The sequence below is a fragment of the Dermochelys coriacea genome, chromosome 6 (assembly GCF_009764565.3).
Source record: "Dermochelys coriacea isolate rDerCor1 chromosome 6, rDerCor1.pri.v4, whole genome shotgun sequence".
NCBI classification, from domain to species: domain Eukaryota; kingdom Metazoa; phylum Chordata; order Testudines; family Dermochelyidae; genus Dermochelys; species Dermochelys coriacea.
Window position 1 is genome coordinate 124,060,865 of NC_050073.1, and position 24,746 is coordinate 124,085,610.

A 24,746-nucleotide genomic window follows, 5' to 3' on the forward strand; every position below is an offset into this window, starting at 1 on the left:
CAAGAGCAGTGTGGTGCCAATGTGAGCAAGAACTTCCTCTCTAGATCTGCCCCTCAGTAACCAGTTATCCAGATACAGGAAGATATGAATTCCTTTTTTCCTGAGATACGCCATAACAACGATCATGTATTTGGTTAAAACCCGAGGGGCAGAAGAGAGGCCAAATGGAAGCACTGTGTACTGAAAGTGGCATTCTGCCACAACAATTTGAAGGAAGTTTCTGTGGCTCAGCAAAATCACCACATGAAAGTACGCATCTTGAAAGTCCAGAGCAACAAACCAGTTGTTCTGCGACAACAGACAGAGACTAATCAACAGAGTGACTGTTTGGAACCTCACCAATCTGATATATTTGTTGAGGTTTGCGAAGGTCAAGGATGGGTCTTACCCCTCCATTGGATCAGGGTACCAGGAAGTGCCAAGAGTAGAAGCCATGACCCAGTGTTCCAGCAGAACCTGTTCCACCACTCCCAAAGCCAGCAGAGAGCAGACCTGCTTGAGAAGAAGTATCTCGTGAGAGGGTCCCTGAAGAGGGATGGGTGGAGAGGAACTGGATGGCATAACCTGATCTGAAGGTGCTTAAGAACCAGCTGTTGGTGGTAATCAAGTCCCAAGCATTGTGAAAGTGGGCCAGCCTGTCCCCAAAGTGGGGGGAGATGAGGAGAGAGGAGCAATGACTGGAACAGTGCTTTGGAGCAAGGAGTCAAAATGGGTGCTTGTAGGATGGTGTATGGATTGGCTGAACCCCAACCCTGACTGCTTTCTCCTATGGGATCTATCCCTCTTTCTGGGGTAGTCCCATTGCCTTGGATGAGGGAAAGGCTGGCCAAACATGCACTGCAGACAATACTGCTGCTGGGGTTGCTTTTGAACGCCGTAATGATGTCTCTGCACCATCAGAGTGTATACTCCTCACATGACTGCAGGGTAGCCCTGGAGTCCATGAAGGAGTGCAGCATCTTGTTAGTTTTGTCCAAAAACAGGGTTTGGCTGTTGAAGGACAAATTTTCAATGGCTTGCTGGACATCGGTGACAATGCCCAAATTCTGCAGCCAAAAAGCCCTCCTCTGGGTGACCTCAGAGGCCATCATCCTGACTGAGGTGTCCGCAATGTCTAGTGTGGACTGCAAGAACGTTTTAGGTACCAAGCAGCCTTCGGTGACAAATACCCAAAATTCCTCTCATGAGGCCTTGGGCAGCTGGTCTGCGAACTCTGACATAGCTGTCCAGTTAATGAAATCTTTGGGTGTGGACTTAAACCTGCCCTGCCAGGCTCTCTTATTCACTGTAGTTACAAGGGAATTGGGGGTGGATCGGAGTAAAACCCCTCAAAAATCCCTGCAGAGGAACAAAATAGCGCTTTTCAATTCGCTCAGCTGCATGCAGTACCAAAGCCAGTGTGCTCCATAGAGCCGTAGTCAATTCAGGGAGCACATCACTGATAGGGAGGGGGACTCTCCCAGGAGCAGATGGCTGCAGGATATCCACTAATTTGTGCAAGAGAACACCACTGGGATACTGAGGGAAGCAGCTACACACCTCAGAAGGTCTTGGTACATCTTAAAATTCTCTGGTACCGAAGGGAAGGATAAGCCAGGCAGCACAGAATTGTCTGGAGACAAAGACGAGGCCCTTAACTGAGTGAAAGGAAGATACTGTTCCAGTGCGGACAAAAGGACCGCCGGTGCCTGTGGCATACTGACGGTCACCGCTGCAAACCTGGCTGGCGATCTCACCTTCAAGCGAGACGAAGAGTGGGACCTTTGTGATTGAGGAGCATCTGATGGATTCTACAGAGGCCACCGACATGGATAAGGCATTCGTGACCAGTAGGCTCCTGGCCAGAGGATGCTGGTCAGGCATTGGAGAGTGGGAGGATGACAACCCCAACTCAGTCGGTGAGGAATCTCGGGATCCAGGAGATAAAGACAGAATGAGACCAGAGGGGGTGAGTAACCGGTATGACTCATCATTTGCCCGGAACGAGGCAGGAAGTAGTGCTTCCAAGGGAAGTGGTACCATTGGTACTAAGCATGCTGGTGCCAGAAGCAGTGTCAGTCCCAAGTCAACAGCGGTACCAGAGTGTCTGGCAATACCAACGTTAAGAGCAGTGAAAGCCGCCACCGAAGCATTTGCAGTGCCAACAAGTTTCCCAATACAGAGGTCCCCTGTACTGATCCTGGTACCGGCTCTGCTTCCCCAACCTGTGGAAGGGGAACATGGGGGTGCAATGCCAAAAGACCCAAGGCTTCAGCAGCTCGTTCAATTGACAGGGCTATAGAGATGCGACCCTGGCAAAGTCATGGACCAAAGGAGAGGTTGGGAACAAGAGGCAGAGAAGGTCTGTAGTTGCCTGGTACACCACCGACATCGAAACAGTCAGTACCAGCATCTCTCTCGTCAGTATCGGACTCAATGCACACCTGGAGGACGGAAACACAGTCAACGGTACAGGGTTTCTAACCTCTATACTCGGTACCAGGGAAGGATTAGACATACCCACGCCATCCCATGTGCTGGCACCAACTCCCTGTCAGTCCACCCTTTTCCTGGAGGAGGTGGAAGAGTCACACTGAGATCTGGAGCAGTCTTGACTGGTCTTATGTAACCTTTTCCTCAGTGCAGTCAATGAGGAATGGCTCCTCCATTTCTTCAGAGAGGAGCCTGCTCCAGAACATGAAGCAGTAGCAGTTTCGGAGCCTGAGGGCAGTCTCTCACCCAATGTGAGCCTCAGTAATGAAGCAGACTGCATGGCCTGTTCAAACAGGTGCTGCTTCAGGCAAAGATCCCAAGCCACTTGAGTCCATTTCTTAAATGATCTGCAGATTGTGCAATGCTTCTTGATGTGGGCATTGCCAAACAGAGCAAGCACCACGTGTGGGGACTGCTGCTGGGGATCGCTCCCCCAAATGAAGGACAATGTTTAAACCCTTGTGAGGGCATCACCAAGGAAACAAACTACTACAACTAACACTAAGGGAAAAAACTAAAATAGTTGAGAGGTTATGAAGTTAATACCACATAGAGCTCTGACTCCAGCTATGTGTGGTAAGAAGGAACTGAGAGAAGGTCAGGACGGCACCACTTCATGTAGCTAGGGGAAGAGCTACAACCATGCAGCGTGAGTGACGTCCCTCTATTGGTACTGCTAGGCAAATTTCTACAGCTCTGGTGCGCTGGGCATGCACACATCTAAGTGGAATATATGTCTGTATCTACTAAAAGAAGAACCACAGTTACCAGGTGAGTAACCATTTTTTTCCTTCTTTGAGTATAAGTCTGTGGAGCTCCTGGAGCTCATTCTAGGTGACTGATAAGGAGTGCCCCATCTGCAAGGTGGGACTGAAGAATCGTAACTGCCACTAACTAAAGAGTGATTGTAACACTTCCCTACCAAATTTGGCATGTGATCTTGCTGCCAAGACCAAGGAATAGGGTTTAATAAACATAAGGGGAACATTGTATAAGGAACATCAGCTGTGAGAGCTTGGAGTTTGCTGACCTTCTGGCTGACATAGTGGTGACCAAAAAGACTGTCTTGAGAATAAGATGGTGTAAAGAACAATTCAAGATAGGCTCAAAGGGGAACTCCTGTAGGCTTGAAAGGATAGTATCCTATGCCAGAGGGGGTTCCTTTACTGGTAGGTAAGTATAGAGTAACCCCTTTAAAAATCTAAATGCAGTAGGGGGGAACATGACTGGATGGGGTGGTAGCATGATGAAATCATCGCAACGTGGACCTTAATGGAACTGAATGAAAGAACAGAGTGTTTCAAATGCAGAACATAATCCAGGATTTTAGGTCTAGGGGCCTCCAACAGGTCAGGTGTTGGGTTGCCCAAACTGAAAATTATTTCCACTTTGAGTAAGTTTTTCTTGTGGGCAGCTTTAAGCTTTGCAGAAGGATTTCTAATACCTCTAGAGAACAGTCTCTGTCAGTAGCATTCAACCTGCTAGCATCCAGGCTATCAGGTGTAGCAATTTCAGGTCTGGGTGAAGTACCTGACCTAGGTTCTGTGACACTACGACCGGACAGTCTGGAGGTACTATCGGAGCGTCAGTTGACATTTTGAGGAGGTCTATTTCCCAGAACTGTCTTGGCCAGTATGGAGTTATTGGGATTCAAGTGGCTGCCCCATGTCTGATTTTTCATATTAACCTGGGTGTCACTGTGCCTCAGTGGGTCACAACTGAGAATACCAAATTCAGGACAAACTGCTAAGAAATAGGGCAGATATACCCTAAAACTGGTGGTTATTTTCCCATAAGATATACCAGACCAGCAACAAAAGTAAACTTCTATTTCACCACACTGGCTAACAAGAAGTCAGAAAAGCAATTTCCTTAGGTATTCCAGTCCTTGTATCACCACCAAAAACACTAGACTTAATGATGATTTATTAAAATGATGGTTATTTAAAAACTAATTTAATCAACCAAAGGTTTCTTCTGATCCCAAAGGACCAGCCTCATACCCAGGTCAATATATAACTCAGATCTTACCCAATAATTATGCTGTTGCCAATCCTTTAGTATCTAATATCTAAAGGTTTAATTATAGAAAAAAAGAACGGTGAGAGTTAAAATTGGTTAAAGGAATCAAATACATACAATAAATGCAAAGTTCTTGGATCAGGCTTATAGCAGTGATGGAATAAACTGCTGGCTTGTTAAGTCTCTGGTTGCTTCAAATCATTGGAAGGTCCTCAGTCCTTTGGATAGAATGCTCCCATTAGTGTAAGTTCATAGTCCAGAGGCTTGAGCAGGAAAGAGGCAAAATAGAGGTATTTCCAGGGCCTTTTATAGCTTCTGCTATGTGGAGGGAAACTCACTGTTTCAAACAAACCCCTCCACACAGCTTGTGGAAAAATACAGGTAACAAGATGGAGCTTAGTGTCACATGGTCTCGTCACATGTCCTAACATGCTCTGCTGAGTTATAGCAGAGGCCATTACCCATACTCTAGCTAGAACACAGGAAAGTCCATTAGGTGTAGATAGGTGTCTTTCATGGTTCATTGTGAGTTAAATGTTCCTTGATGGGCCATTCAACTTGAACAGTCCCTTTACAATGTGCTGGCTAAATACCTTGTGGGTGATACCACAGGAGCAAATACATTTGAAATACAGGTACATAGTTAACATTCATAACTTCAGATATACAAATGATGCATGCATACAAATAGGATAATCATATCCAGCAAATCATAACTCTTTCATAGACACCTTACTTGACATACTTTGTACAAGGTTTGTTGCGATTATATAACAGTGGTAGCAACAATGATCTACATAGTCATAACTTAATCAGATAATGTCACACTGGGTATCAGTGGGATCGGTGGAAATGTGTATGCAAGACCTTGATTGCACAGTATGAGATAGGTGTCTTTCAAGGATCCTTGGCTCATGCCTCCATTGAAGCAAAAGACACTGTGTTTGCTTTTGTGGCAAACATGTCTATAGTGGGGTTTCCCCATCAGTGAAATACTGCATATATGCCAACCTTGCTCTGAGACTTTTTGGGACATTAGGGAGGTTGCTTGGATCTCTCTCTCCCTTTCCCTCTCTTCTCAGAAACTGAGACCTCTCTCTCTCTCCTCATCCACTCCTCTCCCTGTGGAGAAACTGGGACCTCTCCCTTCTCCCCTCCCATCATCTCCTTGTCTGTGGCCAAGAGGGGACAGAGTTGAGCCCCTGGGTAGTGTTCCCTCTAATTTTTTAAGTGCATGTGCAGAATGAATTTTGTTATGTGCACCAATATGGAGGTGAAAAGAAAAGGAGTACTTGTGGCACCTTAGAGACTAACAAATTTATTAGAGCATAAGCTTTCGTGAGCTACAGCTCACTTCATCGGATGCATTTGGTGGAAAAAACAGAGGAGAGATTTATATACACACACACAGAGAACATGAAACAATGGGTGATCACTCTCCTTACAGTGTGTATGATAAACCCATTGTTTCATGTTCTCTGTGTGTGTGTATATAAATCTCTCCTCTGTTTTTTCCACCAAATGCATCCGATGAAGTGAACTGTAGCTCACGAAAGCTTATGCTCTAATAAATTTGTTAGTCTCTAAGGTGCCACAAGTACTCCTTTTCTTTTTGCGAATACAGACTAACACGGCTGCTACTCTGAAACAATATGGAGGTGATGTGTGGTGGGGGTTTGGCCAAGGGGTTCGGAGGGTGGGATGGGGCTCAGGGCTGGGGCAGAGGGTTGGGGTGCGGGCTCTGGGCTGGGGGTGTGGGTTCTGGAGTGGGGCCAGGGATGAGGGGTTTGGAGTGTGAGAGGGGTTCAGGCTTGGGGCAGAGGGTTGGGATGCGGGGGGTGCAAGCTCTGGGGTGGGGCTGGGGATGGGGAGTTCAGGGTGCAAGCTGCCCAGGGCCGGGGACAGAGGACTCTCCCAGCCTTCTCCCTGCTGGCAGCACGGAGCTCGGGGGGGCGCCCCTCCCCTCTCTCCCCGCTGGCAGCACAGAGCTCTGGGGGAGGTGCCCGAGGCAGCCCTGCATGCTCCAACTTGCTCCTCTCTCCAGTCCCCGCCCATGCCCTACCTCTCTCCTCTCGAGGTTCCTGTGGCTGCATGGCCCTTTATAGCCTGCTGCGTGGCCACACAGCTTAGAGGGATATTAGCCCCTGGGCCACACCCTCATTGTATCCTTGAGCCCCAACCCCCAAAGAGAAAGAAGGGGAGGACTGGCCCTAGGAAAGCTGCCCTCCTATGAAGTTTAGGGCTTGGTCAGTCCCAGGCCTGGACATCCTTCCCAAAATGATCCTCCTTCTCTTCTACTTCTTCTGTCGCATTCCTTCTCCTCCTCCACTGCTGCCTTCATTTGCCCCTCTGGCTTCTCCTTCCCCACAGACTGTGCAGTGAGGGTATGACAGAAGGCAAGCCACAGCAACTGTCAGTGAGGTCAGGGGAGCTGGATTCACTGCCCAAGCTGCATGTTGAGCTCCAGCTATCCTGTGTAGACTCTGCTGGTGTGCTCTACATACTTAGCATCATAGTTCAGGGCAACCACATCTGTATTCCCCTTCTCTGGTCCCCTGAGGGCACCCATTCTAGGCTCCTGGTTCCTCAGCCATCATTTCTCTTGGACAGACACCTGCACCTCTCTCCCTCCGGACCAGGGTTTTTCCAGGCTGCACAGTTTCCTGGATACACTGTGATAGCCTCAGCAAGCCAGATTGACCAGCCCTGCCAGTCTGTGCTTTATTTTCTAGGTTTAAGCCTGAATTTAGGGTAATTGCTAGCAGTTATTAGTTACCACACAACTCTTTATAAGCCAGCACATTATTCTTAAAGTGAAAGCATTACAGAGAAAACATATTAAAGCAATAAAAGAACCTACAAACATGCTAAAAAGCTTACTAGAGATCACCCCCAACTCCAACAAGAGCTCTTGTAGGAGTCTGTCCTTCAAACTCCATAAAGGGGTTTCCCTGTGGTTACAAGTTCATAACAGCCTTAGCTCAGAACAAGCATCCCCATGAATAGCCTGGGCCTTTGATCTTCAGATTCCGGGAACAGATAATTAGTACACAGTGGTGCTCCCCTCTGGAAGTAGCTTCAAAAGGCTGCGATTCTGCATAACCAGAGGCAGAAACCTCCCCCTAGAGACATTACACACAATGTTTGCATTCACCTCCCCCTAGAGATGTTACACACAATCCCAGCTTACAATAATGAATATAAGGCATTCATTTAATACAATGGACCCCAAAGCTACTTAAACTTAATTCAATAAGGTCTCTAATGGATATGACAGCAATTGCCTTCTCTGTCACAACTACAGTGCATTAACATAGTCCATCAGGGTCCACATGGGGCAGTCAGAACACAATATGCAGCCTGTGGTCTGGACAGTGAATCCACCAGCACCGCAACACATTCAAAATCGCCGCAGCTTGTCTCCCATCAGACCCTTGCTGTGTACTTTCACTGTGTACTCTCTGCATGTGCCATAGGGATGGTGGAGAAAAATGCTCCCTGTAGCCGAGGTGCTATTTGCTGTGTTTGTCGGAATTGAGTGGTTGAGAGTGACAAACAGATATTTGTACATAGGCGTATAATAAACAGATATGTGTGTGCTTGCAAAATTAGTAGATTTAAGCCTGAATTAGTAATTTTGTAATTACATATAAAAATCAGGAGGATTATGTAAAATTAGGGAGAGTTGGCATCTCTGATATTGACATGATACTATTCAGGGATGATGATAGATTGTCTACTTACAAAGTCTGCTAAATCATAGTTGGCTCCTGTGAGATGGAGATTTATTGGGGTTATCCCGTGATTTTGACACCATGTCCACAACTTGATTCTGTCCTGGCAAAGGGGTGGTGAGTGGGCACCTACTTGCTTATTTACATAAAACATTTCAGATGTGTTGGCCGTGAGATCCTGCATAGCAGAATTCTTTAAAACAGGTAGGAATGCTATGCAAATTAATCTGATCGCTTGTAATTCTAGAATATTTATGTGTAGAATATTGTTCTTTTGAACCCAAGTTCCTTGTATTTGAAGGCTGTCCAGGAATATGCCCCAACCTGTTCCTGATGGATCTGTATCAGTGTCTTAAGGAGGTGGTGTAGAGAAGGGGATCCCATTCTAAGCATTCTTGGGTCGGACCAACAATTCAATGATGACAGTATGTGAGTGGGAATCACAATGTGCATGCTCATTTGATGATCCAAGGAGTGAAACATGAACCTTAGCCAATCTTGTATTGTATGTAGATGAAGTTTGGCTACTGGTGTCACATACATGCATACTGACATGTGATTTAGGATTCTGAGGCAGGTTCTTATTGTGGTTGGTGGATTCATTTTGATGCTGGTGGTCATCATCTAGTGAGGGTGAAATCTGTCCTCAGAAAGGTGTGTGTAACAAGGCAGGTCCTCCTGGAGTGTCCCCTCGTGGCTAGAGGTGCCACAGCCTCAGTGTCTCCAATATACGGGTCTTCATAAACTCCATCTTCACTTTTTTGTTCAATAATGCCTTTGCTATAGGCTAATTTATTAACATAAATGCTTCAAAATAACCCCCCAATGTATAGTCCTTCATCATAATACAAAAGCCAGGCTCTTCTTCAGTCTTCCTTTTTAAATCAGACTGGCGGGTACCAAGATTTCTCCCTGGTGTACCTTAGCCAAACTCAAAGCCCAAATGAAAAGTGCAAAATAAACAGAGTCTGCCTGCCTTGCATTTAACAAAAATGCAAAAGTAACAAAGGTCTGGGCTTATGTTCTTAGTCCTTCCTGAGTTCTCCCACAGATCAAAATTATTCTCTTGGACTTCCTTCTCCCTGAAAGAGACAATCTCAAAGATGTCAACCGGCAAACTTCCCTCCACTGCTGTCCTGGTTCTGAGCTTTCTAGACTCTTAAGATCTACATTTTTCCTGGGTTCTTCCCAGCTCCCTGTTACTTGTCTGGAACACCAGCCTGCATAATTGTTTAGCTGGATATTCCTTCTTGGTTGATTCAAAAGAGGTCAGCAGGCAAACTTCCTCAGCTGCTGTCCTAGCCCTGAGCTTTTACCAACTCTCTTCCCGCAACAGCTCTCCACTATTGCTCTCTGGAGGAATTCCAGCAGCTTGCTCTCTCTTGGGACATTCCACCAAATCCAAGCTGCCCCTTCTTGTCTCCCCCTTCCCAATTGCAGCCTGACACTTTATATATGCCGGGTTTCTTCTCTTCAGTCCCATTAGAAGGCAATTTAGCAGGCACAGGTGGATGGGCCTGCTCCCTCTTAAAGGGGCCAGTCCCCCTATGACAGTATGTTTTTGTCAGTTTGGAGTTGATTAAGGCTTCTGTAAACTCTATCATCTATAATGGGTTGAGGGAGGATTTTTTGTAATTCATCATGAGGCCCAGCTAGCTGAAGAAGTGAAAGACATAGTTCAGGGCTATGGCAACTTCCTGGTGAGACTTGCCTTTGATCAGCCAATTGTCAAGATATGGATAGACGTGAATGGCATGTCTCCTCAGATAGGCCATCACAACAGCTGGCATTTTATGAAGACTCTCAGTGCTGTGGACAGGCTGAATAGTACAATCTTATATTGGTAATGACTGGGCTCTACTGTATATCAAAGATAATTCCTGTGGGTTGGATGGATTGCAATATAGAAGTACATGTCTTGAAGGTCAAGAGCCACATACCAGTCTCCAGCCTGAAGAGAAGGGATGATGGAGAATGTTACCATTCTGAATCTTAGACGATGTATATATTTGTTCACTCTTTTCAGATCTAGGATAGGATGAAGACCCCCTTTTTTCTTCGAAAGTTAGGTGTTGCATGCCAACTAATACGGGCACTGCCTAGCTGTGACTTAGAAGTGACCGGTTCCATTTTAGATGTTAATGCCCTTTTTTCAAGGTCTGAAATTTCTCTCACTGAGATCTCAAGAAGATACAACTTTAACCAAGTTTCCCTGGATTTCCTTGTTCTGGTAAAAAAAGAATGGCAAACTGAACAGTGGTCTGGCACATGGTTCTTCTTAAGACAAAAAAGGCAGTGGTTATGGCTGACTGTAAGAGGAATGAGTCCATCACAAGAAGCCCAAAGGCTTAGAATCTGCCACTTGAGGTTATAATAGTGGTGCAAAGTGCCAGAGAAAAATTAAATGTTTAAAAAAAATTAAAGAAAAAAGATGATTTGATTGGGAAATTAACCATAACTGACTAACTAGATGACAAATATCAAAGGAGAAGAAATTTCCACTAAGTGGTAGTAGCAGACACTGCTTGTTTTGTCTCACTACAATGGACAACAAGAAGGAACTGAGGGGTAATCACGGCCACTCTGCACTTGGATGGTGGTGAGGGGCGCAAGACCATGCAGGTGCAGGAGTGGCCCGAAGAACACTATTGTTCAAAGATTCTAATCTTGTACCAAAGTCACATGCACTTAGAGTGGGATCCACATGGACACACTCGAAGACACTGTATTCCCCTGCCTTGCATGAAATGACAGTTAGGCAACGTAGGAAAGAACAGATACAATGGCCATCAAATGACGTTTGTCTAAAACAGCTACATGAAAACCAATATATAAACAGTGACTCATCTTCTCTATGGGTTCTATCATAAATGCTCCCTACCAAGCGTAATAATAGGAAGCAAAAAATAATTTTACAAACTTTATCAAAAAGTAAATATTTACGAGTCTTCCCTCGTAAATTCTACTCTTTGAGGGTTTTCTTAAATGTTTGTCTTGATATACATTAAAACCTTTCCCCAACCTATAATATAAAGAAGAGCCTCATCTACATAACATAAGACATATAGGGATGGTAATGTTAAAAAGACATATTAAAGTAAAATTTCAGTGGTAATTTACCCATGTCTGAAAATGAGGCAACTAAATCACTATATGCTGTGCTGAAAATTTGCCTGATAGCATCAGTGGTCCTTGGAGCACAACAGAAAACAGTTTAGTAGCCACTACAAATTAAATTGAAATAATAATGTAACAGCTGTTGAAATAGTTCAAAAACTCCCATTCTCTTCCTAGAAAAGCTACTATAATAGCATTAAAACATACTGTTAAATAGTTCCAATCTGTTATCTATAACTAAGTGGCACATGACCAAACTTACCTTCCAGACCAAATCCAAGTGTCTAAATTCAGACAATGCAAATCATTCATTCTAGTTTGCTAAAACAAAACAACAAACAAAAAAATGCTCAAAAACAGGTGTTTTAAATTAGGCATGTGATAAAGCAGAATATTTCAGAGATCTTCCTAGATACTATGTATTTAAGTAACATTCTATTAAAAGAAATTTGTACCCATGTAGCTCAGCACAACAATTTGAAAATTCCCCAGATCAGAAGAGAGGGTTACTCACTCTGTGCAGTAACTGAGGTTCTTTGAGATGTGTGTCCCTGTGGATGCTCCACTTTATGTGAGTCTGCTTCCCTGTGCCTGTGATTGGAGATTTTCAATAGCAGTGCCCACTTGGATCGCACATGCGCTCCCCCCGTCTCGCGCTGCTTTTGGAGATTATATAGTGTTGTGCGGCCAAACCACCTTCAGTTTCTTTTCTACCGTATAGTCCATGTCTGAACTCCGAAGTAATGGGGAGGAGGGTGAGTAGTTGAACACCCATAGGGGGACACATCTTGAAGAACCTCAGTTACTGCACAGGGTGAATATCCCTTTCTTCTTCAAGTAGTGTCCCGTATGGGTGCTCCACTTTAGATGACTGGAGAGCAGTGCCCCTTGTTGGAAGGATGGGGCTTCGGAGTTGGATTCATGAGCCATGATAAGACAGCCAGTCATAAGAGAGCATCCGATGTCAAGTCTTGTGCAATTGCATAGTACTCTGTAACTGTATGGGCTGATGCCCAGGTGGCTGCTTTACAAATTTTTGTAATTGGTACATTGTTCAGGAAGGCTATGGAAGTGGAAATTGATCTCATGGAATGTGTTCGAGTTCCTGGGCAGGAGGAGGGTTTGCAAATCATGTTGACTATATAAGAGGTGAATGCAACCGGAAATCCATTTTGAAAGCCTTTGTTTAGCTATAGCTGAATCTTTTGATCTTTCAGTAATAGAAAGGAATAATTTTGGCATATAAGTCCAGCGTGTGGAGCATGGCCTCCCTTTTATTCCCATGTGGCTTGGGGAAGAATGATGGGAGGTAAATAGCCTGATTCAGGTGGAATGAGGAAGGTATTTTAGGTAGGAACTTTGGATGTGATCGTAATGTATCTTTATCTTTGAAGAAAATTGTATATCCCCCACTCTTCAAGCAGATGTGATGAAGATTGTCTATGAGAAAGGTTGTCTTCGTACATAGATATATGAGTGAGCAGGTTGCCATGGGCTCAAACAGTGAGACATCGTAGCATCAGATAAAGGTCCCAAGGTAGAGTGGGATCTTGTCAAGGGTAGAGGTTCCAAATACTTGTGAGGAACCGTTTTGTTATAGGATGGGTAAATACTGAATGTTGTTTAATCTAGCTGTGGAAAGCCATAACAGCCGCAAGATGAACTCTAACTGAACCTGAGGATAGTCCTGATTTTTTTAGTCCTAGGATATAGTTAGGGCCCTAACAAATTTACGGCCATGAAAAACATGTCATGGACCATGAAATCTGGTCTCCCACTGTGAAATCTGGTCTTTTATGTGCTTTTACCCTATACTATAGAGATTTCATGAGGACACCAGCATTTCTCAAATTGGGAGTCCTGACCCAAAAGGAAACTGCAAGGGGGTTTCAAGGTTATTTTAGGGAGGTCACAGTATTGCCACCTTTACTTCTGTGCTGTCTGCAGAGCTGGGTGGCTAGAGAGTGGTGGCTGTCGCCGGGCACCCAGCTCTGAAGGCAGCGCCCCACCAGCAGCATTGTAGAAATAAGGGTGGCAATTCCATACTGAAGGGCTAAAATTCATACGCTGTTTATGTTACAACCTGATACATAGACTATGTCAGCTCTTTTTACAGGCCCAAAGTCCAGAGTTTGGTCAAGAGGCCAGAGATCTAAGGCAAATAGTGAACAATATTAGCTAAGAAGCAGAACAAACAAAAGACAACCTTGCTTATTGCTGAGATAAGCTTGGTCAGCAAGATGCCAGGTGGAGAATTATAATTGATGGCTTTATCTAAAAGTTGCAAACAGACCTAAGGAATGAAAGGGGCCCTGTTTCTTCTGTAGAAGAGGTGCCTTCCTACACACCAACCTTGAGTTTACGGAAGAGGTTCAAACATGTCAGTATGAGATATGACATCCTCCCTCTCACAGATGTACACCCCTCCTCCAAGCCATTACCAGTGCCTGCCTTAGAAACACAAATGAACAACTAAAAAGCAATCTTTATTGCCATATACTTTTCATTTGTCTCTTTGCTTTAACCCTCAGGTATGTACCTGTTGGACAATCAGAGGAGCTACTTCGTTCCTATGGACCCCAAATCAGAATTCAATATATATATTTTATACTAACACAGTTTATAAATTGTTTAAAGGAAAACACCTGTATACTAATTGTATGTCACTTGTTAACCTGAAACCATGGGCGGAGACATTATGTAATCTTTGACTATTGGCTACTGTGTTTTTCTTGTCTTTTCTGCTAGACCTATCCAGGGGTATGGGACTGCCTACCCCGTCATTCCCCTCCACCCACTGGAAAATCCATAATCCACTGTAATCAATTGTTTGGCAGTGTCTCTGAGCCTAATAAGCAAGATGACACTCTGCCAGCGCTGTGCATAATAAACCCACGTGCTTGATTCTACACAGTGTCCATACTTTGTTCCTTCAATACCATGCCACCCTTACTTCTGCACTGCTGCTGGTAGTGGTTCTGCCTTTCGAGCTGGAATCCCAGCTAGCAGCTGCTGCTCTTCAGCTGCCCAGCTCTGAAGGCAGTGCTGCCGCCAGCAGCAGCTCAGAAGTAAGGGTAGCAGTACCGCAACTTCCCCTTACAATAACCTTGCAACCCCCCCACAACTCCTTTTTGGGTCAGGACCCCTACAATTACAACACTGTGAAATTTCAGATTTAAATACCTGAAATCATTACATTTATTATTTTAAAAATCCTATGACCATGAAATTGACCAAAATGGACCGTGAATTTGGTAGGGCCCTAGATATAGTCCAGTATCTGTGGCAAGGGTGAGGTGATAGCCGAGGCATGTCTGCTGGCGCACCAAATGTGGAATCTCTTCCATTTGTGCAGGTAAGTAGACCGCATAGTCAATCTTCTCTGCTATTTAATAGTATCTCCTTTACATCTTCAGAACAGGCCATCTCAGTATTCTGGAACCATGCAGGAGCCATGCCTTCAGGTGGAGGATCTCTAGGTTTGGGTGGTGAGTCTGGTCTGCATCCTGAGACAGGAGATGTGGAACAGGGTGAAGAATGACTGGTGGGCATACTGTCATCCATAGGAGGTAAGGGATCCATGTTTGTCTGAACCATGTTGGGGCTATCAAGATGACTCTGACTTGTTCCTCTTATCTTGCGAATTACTTTGGGAATTAAGGGGATCGGTGGAAAGGCATACAGCAGATGTGTGTCCCATTTGTTGAGGAAGGCAACCCCCAGAGAACAGTAGCCCAGTCCTGCTCTTGAGCAGAACTGTGGGCATTTGATGTTCTCAGGTGTGGCAAAAAGGTCTATACTTGGGAATCCCCAATGTCTGAATATCTTGTATAGGATCATGGTATCTATCTCCCACTCACGTTCCTGTGAGAATTTTTTGCTTACTGTGTCTACTGTGGTGTTGTGACCTCCCAGTAGGTAAATCACTGAGATGTTGATGTTGTGGTGAATGCACCAATTTCATAATTTCAGTGCTTCGACACATAGTGATTGTGACCTTGCTCCCCCTTGATGGTTTATGTAAAATATGGAAACAATGTTGTCAATCATTATCCTTATGTCTTTGTTTCTGAGCAGTGACAAAAAGTGTGAACATGCATTCCGGATTTCTTGGAGTTGCAATAGGTTGATATATAAAGTTGACCCTGAAGTTGCCCTGTACTCTGTAATTTTGCAAAGATGCTCCTCAACCCAACAGAGACATGTTTGTTGTCAGTATGAGTGACAGAGGTGGCTCTGTGAAGAACACACTTTGTGGGGCTTTGTCCACCAGTCTAGTGAGCTTTTGACTGTGACTGGCATTGAAAGACACTTGTTCAAATTGTCTCTGTGAGTTATGTATACTGTCCTGAGCCCCTCATGAAGGCAGCGCATATATAGTCTGGCATGTCTTACAACAAAGGTGGTCATTGCCATATGTCCTAGTTGTAAGCATGTTCTGGCTGATACCTGTGGGCTGGTTTGCACTGTAGAGATCAAATTGATTAGTGGGGGTAAATCTGTGAGATAGTAAAAAAAGCAGGAGTACTTGTGGCACCTTAAAGACTAACAAATATATTAGAGCATAAGCTTCCGTGGGCTACAGCCCACTTCATCAGATGCACAGAATGGAACATATAGTAAGATATACATACATATACACACACACACACATACAGATAAGTTGGAAGTTACCATACAAACTGTGAGATAGGGTGACAGAATGGACTAGGCCCTGAGGACATACTGCTGGAGGCCTCACGGTCCTATCACACATCTCCCCACCCTGAAAAGGGCAGTGGAGAGGGTTCTCCAAACTGCCTAGAATGATTGTGTGGGACACAGCCAATCAGAAGGGGCTGCAGGGAGCAGCCAATCAGGGCCCAGCAGGCTAGTATAAAAAGAGTCAGAGTGAGTTCAGTTCCTTGCTGGAGCTGGAGGAGTGTGGATGGTTGGCTGAGGGAGCTACAGGACCTTGGACAGAGCAATGCTAGCAGAGATGCGGGAAGGGAGCAAGATGGTATTCTGGGCTGGCTGCTGGGAGTCAACTGGGACAAGGCCCTGAGGTAATGCTGAAGAATGTGCTGGGGCCATGGGAAGTGGCTCAGGGAATTGTAGCAGTGATGCAGTGGATGGCTGCTATGTATAGGGTCCCTGGGCTGGGATCTGGAGTAGTGGGTGGGCCCACATGTCCCCCTGCCACCACCATTAGCCCCTGAGGAAGTGGCCTGGACTTTTGATGCAGCCCAGAAGGGGAAACTGAATTCATTAAGTGGCCCAGCAGGAGAGCTGGGGCCAGAAAGGCCCCAAGAGGGTGAAAACATTGTCTCTAGGGAGGAAGCCCAGGGGCACGGTTCTATGCCAGAGCAGGGACAATTTGAGAGAGTATAGAAGGGGCTGAGAGACAGTTTGAACCAGAGTACTAAGATAGGCCCTGCTGGACTGATTGAGGAGCGAGCCTAAGGAAAGGGCTGCAGGTAAAGAGATGTTACAGAGGGCACTGAGAGAGGTCCCAGTTGGACTTGTTCCACGAAGGGTTTTGCTTTTTATTTCAAATACAGACAGTGTGTGACTTGGCTGGAGGGCTGAGTTGCTGAAGACTCACTGCAAGGCATACAGAAAGAGTGGGCACATGCACTCTGCCAAGGGGGGTGCTTGTGAAAAGTGAATGCCATCCTGTTACAGTTGGCAATAAGGCTTTGGCCTCTAATGCATTGAGGTAGGTCCCAATAAATTCTAGGTGCTGTATACGGATCAGTATTGATTTTTGAATGTTTGATTGGAGGCCTACTTGTGAGGAAAGGGCCATTGTCCTTTGTGTTGCTACTAGGGTATCTTCTCAAGAGGGAGCTTTGAATAAACAAATCCCTCAAGTACTGGAATATCATAATTCCCTGTTTGCAGAGGTGAGCCGCCACCATTGCAAGGACCATGGAGAACACTCTGGGTGCCACAAAAAGGCCGAACAGAAGTATCTTGTACTGGTAGTGATCCTGCTCCAGAACAAATCTGAGGAATCTCCTGTTTGATGGATCTATGGTGATGTGGAAATATGCATCTTGGAGGTTGAGGGTTAAGAACCAATCCCCCTGTTCCAGTGCTAGAATTATTGTTGCTAATGTGACCATCCTGAATTGGTATACTTTGATGAGTTTCTCAAATCTAGAATGGGTTTCCACTGACACTACTTTCTTGGGATTAGAAAGTAGTTGGAATAAAAGCCCATCCCTCTGTGTTGTATCGGAACAGGTTCTACAGCACCCAAGTGCAGGAGGTGGTTTATTTCCTTCCATAAAAGGTGCTGATGAGAGAGGCCCCTGAAGTAGGATGGGGAGAGAGGGAGGGAAGTAAATTGAATTGAGTATCTGATGTTGATAATTTCTAACATCCACTTATCTGAGGTGATACTCTGCCATACTGGGTAGAATGGAGTCAAGCAGTCTCCAATCTGATGGTGGTTGGAGCAGATGGGACTAGGGAAAGCAGTGGACGTGGCTTATATTTTGTGACCCTCTGTCTTTGCAAATCACATCGTCCCTGCGGAGGAATGTATGGAGCAGGTCCCTATCACTGTGCAAAATGGTATTTATTTGGGCTTCTCTTTTGCGCAGGTGTGTAGATACGTAAAGACTGAATCCTTTAAGTAATGAAGGGATTCATCCATCTTATCCAGAGTTTCAATCCTTTGAAGGGAAGATCTTCAACCATAGATTGTACCTCTTCAGGAAATCCTGAGACGTGAAACCATCATGCCCTTCGCATGACTACAACTGGAGACGTTGATCGGGCAGCTGTGTCGACTGTGTCTAAGAAAGCTTGTAAGGCCATCCTAGCCAGAAGGTGACCTTTGAGATAATTGCCTAGAATTGTTTTTTTCCCCCCAAAGATGACTGAATTTATTGAGTCATATCTGAATAGTTGGTGTAATTAAATTTTGCCATCAGTGCTTCATAATTGGCAATTTAAAATTGTGGAGTCGCTGATAAGTAGGCCTTGCACCCAAAATGGTCTAACCATTTCCAATCTTTATCAGACAGGGTACTTTAGTATGGTGTTGCCTGCTCCACTCATTCATCGCCTTGACCACCAACTAATTTGGGGAGGGATGTGAAAATAGAAACATTATGTCCTTAGAGGGGACATAATACTTTTTGTCTGTTCTTTTGCAGGTGGGAGGTACTGTGGCAGGTGTCTGTTAGACAGCCTTAACTGGGTCCATCAGAGCCTCATTTATGGGGAGTGCAATTTTTGAAGAGGTTGATGTTTGGAGTATATCCAGTAACTTATGTTGAGACTCTATAACTTCTTCCAAAGATATTTGTAATGAGTCTGCAATTCTCTCAAATAGTTCTTGGAACTGATTAAAATCATTGGCTGTCAGTGGAGAAGGCATGATAGTATTTCCTTGTCCTCTCCGGATGAGGTTCGTTGGTGGGGTGACTTCCTGATCCATCCTCTCCTCCTAGTCCTCAAAAGTCTGGTCTTGAGGTTTGAGTTGTCTACTTACCGAGGCTGATGGGGAGCATCTTGAGCTCTCAATGGGTGCTAGGAGGCCTGGAAAATTGTTGCCTGTATGCAGCCCATGGATCCCAGTAAGGCATTGTTGTGGGAATGGCATGTGTAGCATCCATGTATGTCTGTACCATCTATGTGCATAACCCTCAGGCTGACATCTGGTCTGTACCAAAGGGTCTGGTCTAGTAGTTGTCTGAGCGGAGTGTTGAGAAGTAAATGTCCTTTTCCTCATCATTGTCCTCCTCACTGGATAAAGGGGGCAGATCTGGATGGTGGTGTTGAATGTGACAATACCGAGCGCACTGGGTATGCGATGTGTACCAGAGCAATATTGGTACCAAGGAGATTCTGATATTTCAGATACCAACAAGTTGTAGCCTTTTATTTTATTTCAAGTGAATTTTGTAATGTGGTATTACATCACCATGGGTTCGGCTCTGGTGGCTACACTTTCAAGCTCAGAGTGAAAGTCACCTCTGCTACTTGTTTTAGACTCTTAGTCTCTAAGAACACATCAAGACCAAGGATAGTGACACTCATACATCTACAAGTACAAGGTTTAGTCTCAGAGTAGCAGCCGTGTTAGTCTGTATTCGCAAAAAGAAAAGGAGTACTTGTGGCACCTTAGAGACTAACAAATTTATTAGAGCATAAGCTTTCGTGAGCTACAGCTCACTTTATTATAGTTATGATTACCCAGTGTGATACAGGAGGGCCAGAAAGCAGTGGTAGAGGAGAAATATATAAGCCCTAGGCTAATGAAGGCGTGGTTCTGTGTAGACTAGGGAGGGTTGCTACAGGTTAATTGGAGCACCTGTAGTCAATTAAGGCCCTGTCAGGAACCTAATAAAACCCCCTGCTTCAGAAAGTCAGGGAAAGAGGAGGAAGGAGAGAGGACTAGAGTTTGGAGGTGTGTTGTGAGAGCTGAAAGACCAGAGAACTGAAGTAAGGGAGACCCTGTCCTGGCAGGGCAGGGAGATTCCCTCCCCCAGGGTCTAAGGACCAAGGATAACCCCATCCAAGGAGGAAGAGGGTAAGAAACCCACAGGGGTTGAAAGGGGCTGGGACTCAGAGGGAGAGCAAACCCAGACCCCCTCCCCAGCTTCCCTCCTACCACCTTCCCGGACCACTAGTGGGGCCTTCGGCACCCAAGAGCAGGGGCAAAGGGTGGCATCTTAGCCCGCAACCCAGAAAAGGTTCAGGACCCACCATACGAACATCGGCCATCTTGTCACACCAAGCATACAGAAATCCTATAAAGACCTATGCACAAGTTACATATACATCCTTAACAATATTCTTAAGCTCTGATGGCTGCCTTGCCAATTGATCATCAGTAGAGGGATGGTTCCGCTGGAGTTTTCTCATAAGGAAATCAACTTTCCCAATCTGGTAACCCTCTTTTTATAATGTGATTCCAACTATACCTCATTCACATTTACAGATATAGTGCACCCTGTAATTAGGGTGCACTAATGCACTAGGGTGCACCCTGTGATTAGGGAAAAATGTGACTACCAGGTATCTTGTAAGCAAAAAATTACTCATCGTTAATGTTTTGCAATACCACCCATATGCACATCTTTTCCTGTAATCTTGTACCATTGGGTCATTCTTTGGTCACTTATTTATGTCAAGCATTTCTTAAGCCTATGGCCTAGTATGGCTAAGCTAAAATCCTACAGGCCTCAGCCTGTACACCTTGTGTTTCAGCCCTATTTACTTAGATACGTAATATATACTTATCCCTTCTGGCTACCAATCAATCTTATATTTCTATAATCCTACAATTTAAATCTATTGAGAATACAATGATTATATATGACATAGCATGTTAATCATATCACGCACAATGAATAATAAAATTAACTAATTGGCTATAAAGGCCTTCTGAAAACAAAATTCTTGTGGTACCACAGGGAGACATTAGCAGTAGTACCACTATAGTTGAAGTGGTTGTCAGTGCCAATGGGCTCTGTGCTCTGCTGAGGGACTGGTACATTGTTTTGGTGCCAATCTATTTTGTGCTGCAAGTCTGAGTGGCTCAGTCGGTACCGGCATGGAGGAGCTGGGCTTCTTTCTGCCACTCCTTTCTGAGCCCACCCTCTTAAGAGTCCTTGGCTTTAATGGTATCAGCGATATCAGAGGATCCCACCGACTCAAAGGTGTTCAACCTTGCTCTGGCCAGTACCAATGTCATCAAGCATGCTGGGGATCTTTTCTTTTTAGCAGGTTCCCTGGTAGAAGAGGTGGTTGTCCTCTTCATGGTGGCCTTTTGCGAGGATTGCAGCAGTTTCCTCTGTGAGGGAAGCAGGGAATGTTTCTCTGAACCTGTTGTTGGGGGTCAATGGGGACCAGTGCTCAGAGGGAGTCTCTGAGCCTGGGTTGGAAGCTGGACACAGCGAGCTTTCCATCATGGTAAATTTTAACTTGAACACTGACTTTTCTGCTGCATGCCTTGAGGTTGAGGCAATGCATATACTTTTGTGGTATGCGTGCCTCTCCTAGACAGCGGATGCACCAAGACCGCCCATTGCTGATGGGGATAGCCTCCCGGCAAGAGAGAGACTGTATGAATTTGGATTATCTGGGCATGTCCCTCTTTCCTGGTATCTTTCCCTAACAGGAAGGAGCATTGTGGAAAAAACTACACTACTCTACAGAACAGATTCTTAGCAGAAAAAAATTTTTTTTTAACAAGAAATAAATGAGGGAAGAACATAGTTCTAACTATCACTACAACAATAACAACACTAAAGCACAACACTAAATATGCTCTGCTGAGAGCTCTGCCTCAGGCCAAGGGCAGTAGAGAAAGAAGGAACTGAAGGCAGTTTGGTCACACAACGCTATATAGCCACCAAAAGCGGCACAAAACGCAGTATGTGCGGCCCAAACGGGCACTGCTACCTCTGATCACAGGCACAGGAATGTAGACTCCCCTAAAGCGGAGCACCCATATGGGATACTACTTGAAGAAGCAGCATTTCTTATCTTTTGTAAAAAGAGTCTATTTGAAAATAAACTGACACTTGCCTCCTTCCTAGAAAGTTTTAAGGGCTAGCTTTCTACCTTCAGTAGTTTATTATTAAAAAAAATTAAGTATTATCCATAATAGCTGTAGTAAGTGTTACATTATGGGTAGCATTCTATATATAGTTTAATTTTACTTTTTTTCCTTCTCATTTTGGCCAGATCTATTGACTTACTATCTACTTAGGCCCAGATTTAAGGTGCCTAAATACCTTTAAAAATATGGCCCTTGCTGATGCCTTCTCTCTGTAATGCCCCAGAATGCATTTGTAATAAATATAGAGAGAAGGGGTAGGATAAAATCCCTCCTTGGCAGCTGTACTGAATCGCTTTACCTGTAAGGGGTTAAGTAGTTCAAATAGCCTAGTTGGCACCTGACCAGAAGAAACAATGAGAAAAGAAGATACTTTCAAATCTGGGGGGGGGGGGGGGGGGGGAGGAGATTTGTTTGTGGCTCTTTTTGTTTGTTCCCTCTCCTGATTGGGGGAGAGACCAAGCAGGTACAACATCTTCTGAAAATATACCTGGAATGATCTAAAATTACAGAAATTGTAAGTAAGGAAAGGAAATACGTTAGGTTATCTTTTGTTTTGGCTTGTGAATTTTCCTATGCTACAGAGGTAGTTTTATTCCAGTTTTTGTAACTGTGAACCTGAGCCCAGTGGGGAATCCTCCATGTTTTAAATCTTTTTTTATTACCCTGTAAAGTTGCCTTCCATCCTGATTTTGCCAGTGTGATGCTTTTATTTTCTTTCTAAATAAGGTTTTTCTTTTAAGAACCTGATTGTCTTCAGGACACTGAAAATGAAAGGGTCTGATCTGTGTTCACATTGCTAACCAATTAATTGGGATATTATTCTCAAGCCTCCCCAGGAAAGGGGGGTAAAGGGGCTTGAGGGGATATTTTGGGGGGATAGGAATTCCAAGTGACACTTCCCTGAATTTTTGTGTAAATTGTTTAGTGGTGGCAGCATACTGTCGAAGGACAAGGAAAGGAATTTGTGCCTTGGGGAAGTTTTAACCTAAGCTGGTAGAATATAAGATTAGGGGGTCTTTCATGTGGGTCCCCACATCTGTACCCCTGAGTTCAGAGTGGGGGGAAATCCTAACAGTATTATATTGGAGGAGAGAGAGAGAAGGGAGAGAGAGATTGGTAATATCCTATATTTCTTTATTTAGATGAGATAGCACATACTTGCTATTATTTCATTCACTAATATAGAAAAAATAAGTGGTTTGACCATATAAGCCCTTTAAACTGTGTTTAGCACATATTATAAACGTTCTGCCACTTAGAAGCTTACCTACCATAAGTCATACTTTGGCAGGACTTCTTTGAAAGCAAAGCTAATGGAGCTTACACACAGCTTGCCAATTTTACTGGGTTTATGAACATTTTATGGATACCTTATCTATCCTTATAAGACAACAAATATATATATTTTTGTCATTACCTTTGAAATGCATCATGTCCGGGATTCATCTGAAGATGTGATCAATGCCATTTGCACAATGTCAATGGACTGAGTTATTCTTCCAATATGTGACACTTACCTTACTGCTGAAAGTAACATTATTGCTTCAATGTGAGACTTTTTAAAATATTTACTTTGACTAATTGCCATGTGGTATTTTAGCTCTAGCTTTGTTATACTGTTTCAATACATGTGTACAAAAAGCTCTTTGGTTGGATTCTTCTTTGAATTTACTAATAAATATGCAAAACACAGAAAATATTTTATGAGCTAAAGACAAAAGATTCCATTAAAACAGAAATGAACATCATTTAGGGCTACTTATGGCATTTAGCCATAACTCTAAGCTGGAAGTAGTGCAGATCTAACAGTCACACAGACCCAAAAGTATACTACATGCTTCTCTGGATGTGCCCCCTCTATGGCCAGCCATCTTTGTAGACCAGCGTGGAGTGGTATATGACCAGGACCTACCACTTGCCTGCTCTCTTTTGGGCAATTTGTGCTTCCACCCTTAGGGTTGCATAGAAGAAGCAGATTGTCCATAGCCTATTTGCAGGTGCACAAAGAGGTAAAAAGACATCTTGGGACTTCTCTCCCCAAACATATGGGTTAGGAGCAAAGACATTCTGGGCTCTATTGGTACTGCATAAATAAATTGCTTTCAGTAAGTACTTAGCAAAAAATAATATTGTTGCCAATAAAATATTAATTAAATAACTACTAACCAGCACTCGGCCTCCAAAGATGTAACCCTTATTTCCCAGCACAGCACATGTATGAGCTGCTCGAGGCTGAGGTGGAACTCCACCCTGAAAGTGCCAATGCAAGATTTTTTTAGAACATTAACCTATACAGTGTCTGTAAATGTCTAACTGCAAGTCAATAAAACATAAAATGCAATGGTAAGGTTGAAATGTACCCCATATCTTCCAATATGAAGGCAAAATTGCAAACGTGCAAAACAATTTGAGGGAACACCCAAAACTCCCAAGACATTAGATGACACATTGTATAGTACAGTTCAGCCTTAACTATATTCCCATGCATTTTGGTGTTCAGTTTATTCTCTCAGCACTTGATTTACCAATGCTTTATTCCAGTTTTACACCAGTGATACTCCACTGATTTCTAGAGTTTCATCAGTGTAAAACTACAGTAATACTGGAGGAAAAGTCCTCTAGCACCTGTTTTTCAGAGGTGCAAAGTATCACATGTGGTCACCTCTGGCGGTAGGGAGGAAGCAGCAGCACTTAAAATGCAGGAATTTTGCAGAGGGTTTAACAAAACTTTGACTACTCAAAGCTATGGAGTTGGTTCGTGATCAGGATTTATGGTAACTCCTGGGGATAAATTTTAGATAGTAGCTTTGCCTTCTTATGCTTAAAGATCTTGTATG

At 44.2% G+C, this 24,746-nt stretch overlaps 1 protein-coding gene and 2 long non-coding RNA genes across 4 annotated transcripts in view; 2 read left to right on the top strand and 1 right to left on the bottom strand.

Annotated features, from left to right (window-relative positions):
• Positions 1-24,746, bottom strand: part of KLHDC1 (kelch domain containing 1) — a 73,638-nt gene that overhangs the window by 16,901 nt on the left and 31,991 nt on the right. For both annotated transcript variants that reach the window (XM_038407044.2, XM_038407046.2), the window contains 2 exons: positions 24,076-24,159; positions 11,608-11,666 (listed from right to left, as the gene is read on the bottom strand). In XM_038407044.2, the coding sequence (XP_038262972.1) occupies positions 11,608-11,666; positions 24,076-24,159 (143 nt within the window). The remainder of the gene's footprint in view (positions 1-11,607; positions 11,667-24,075; positions 24,160-24,746) is intronic.
• On the top strand, positions 4,533-7,606 carry LOC122460494. Its single transcript, XR_006281819.1, has 3 exons — positions 4,533-5,767; positions 6,153-6,246; positions 6,340-7,606. It is a non-coding gene; the product is annotated as an uncharacterized LOC122460494 (long non-coding RNA).
• Positions 16,265-18,707, top strand: LOC122460493. Its single transcript, XR_006281818.1, has 2 exons — positions 16,265-16,390; positions 17,936-18,707. It is a non-coding gene; the product is annotated as an uncharacterized LOC122460493 (long non-coding RNA).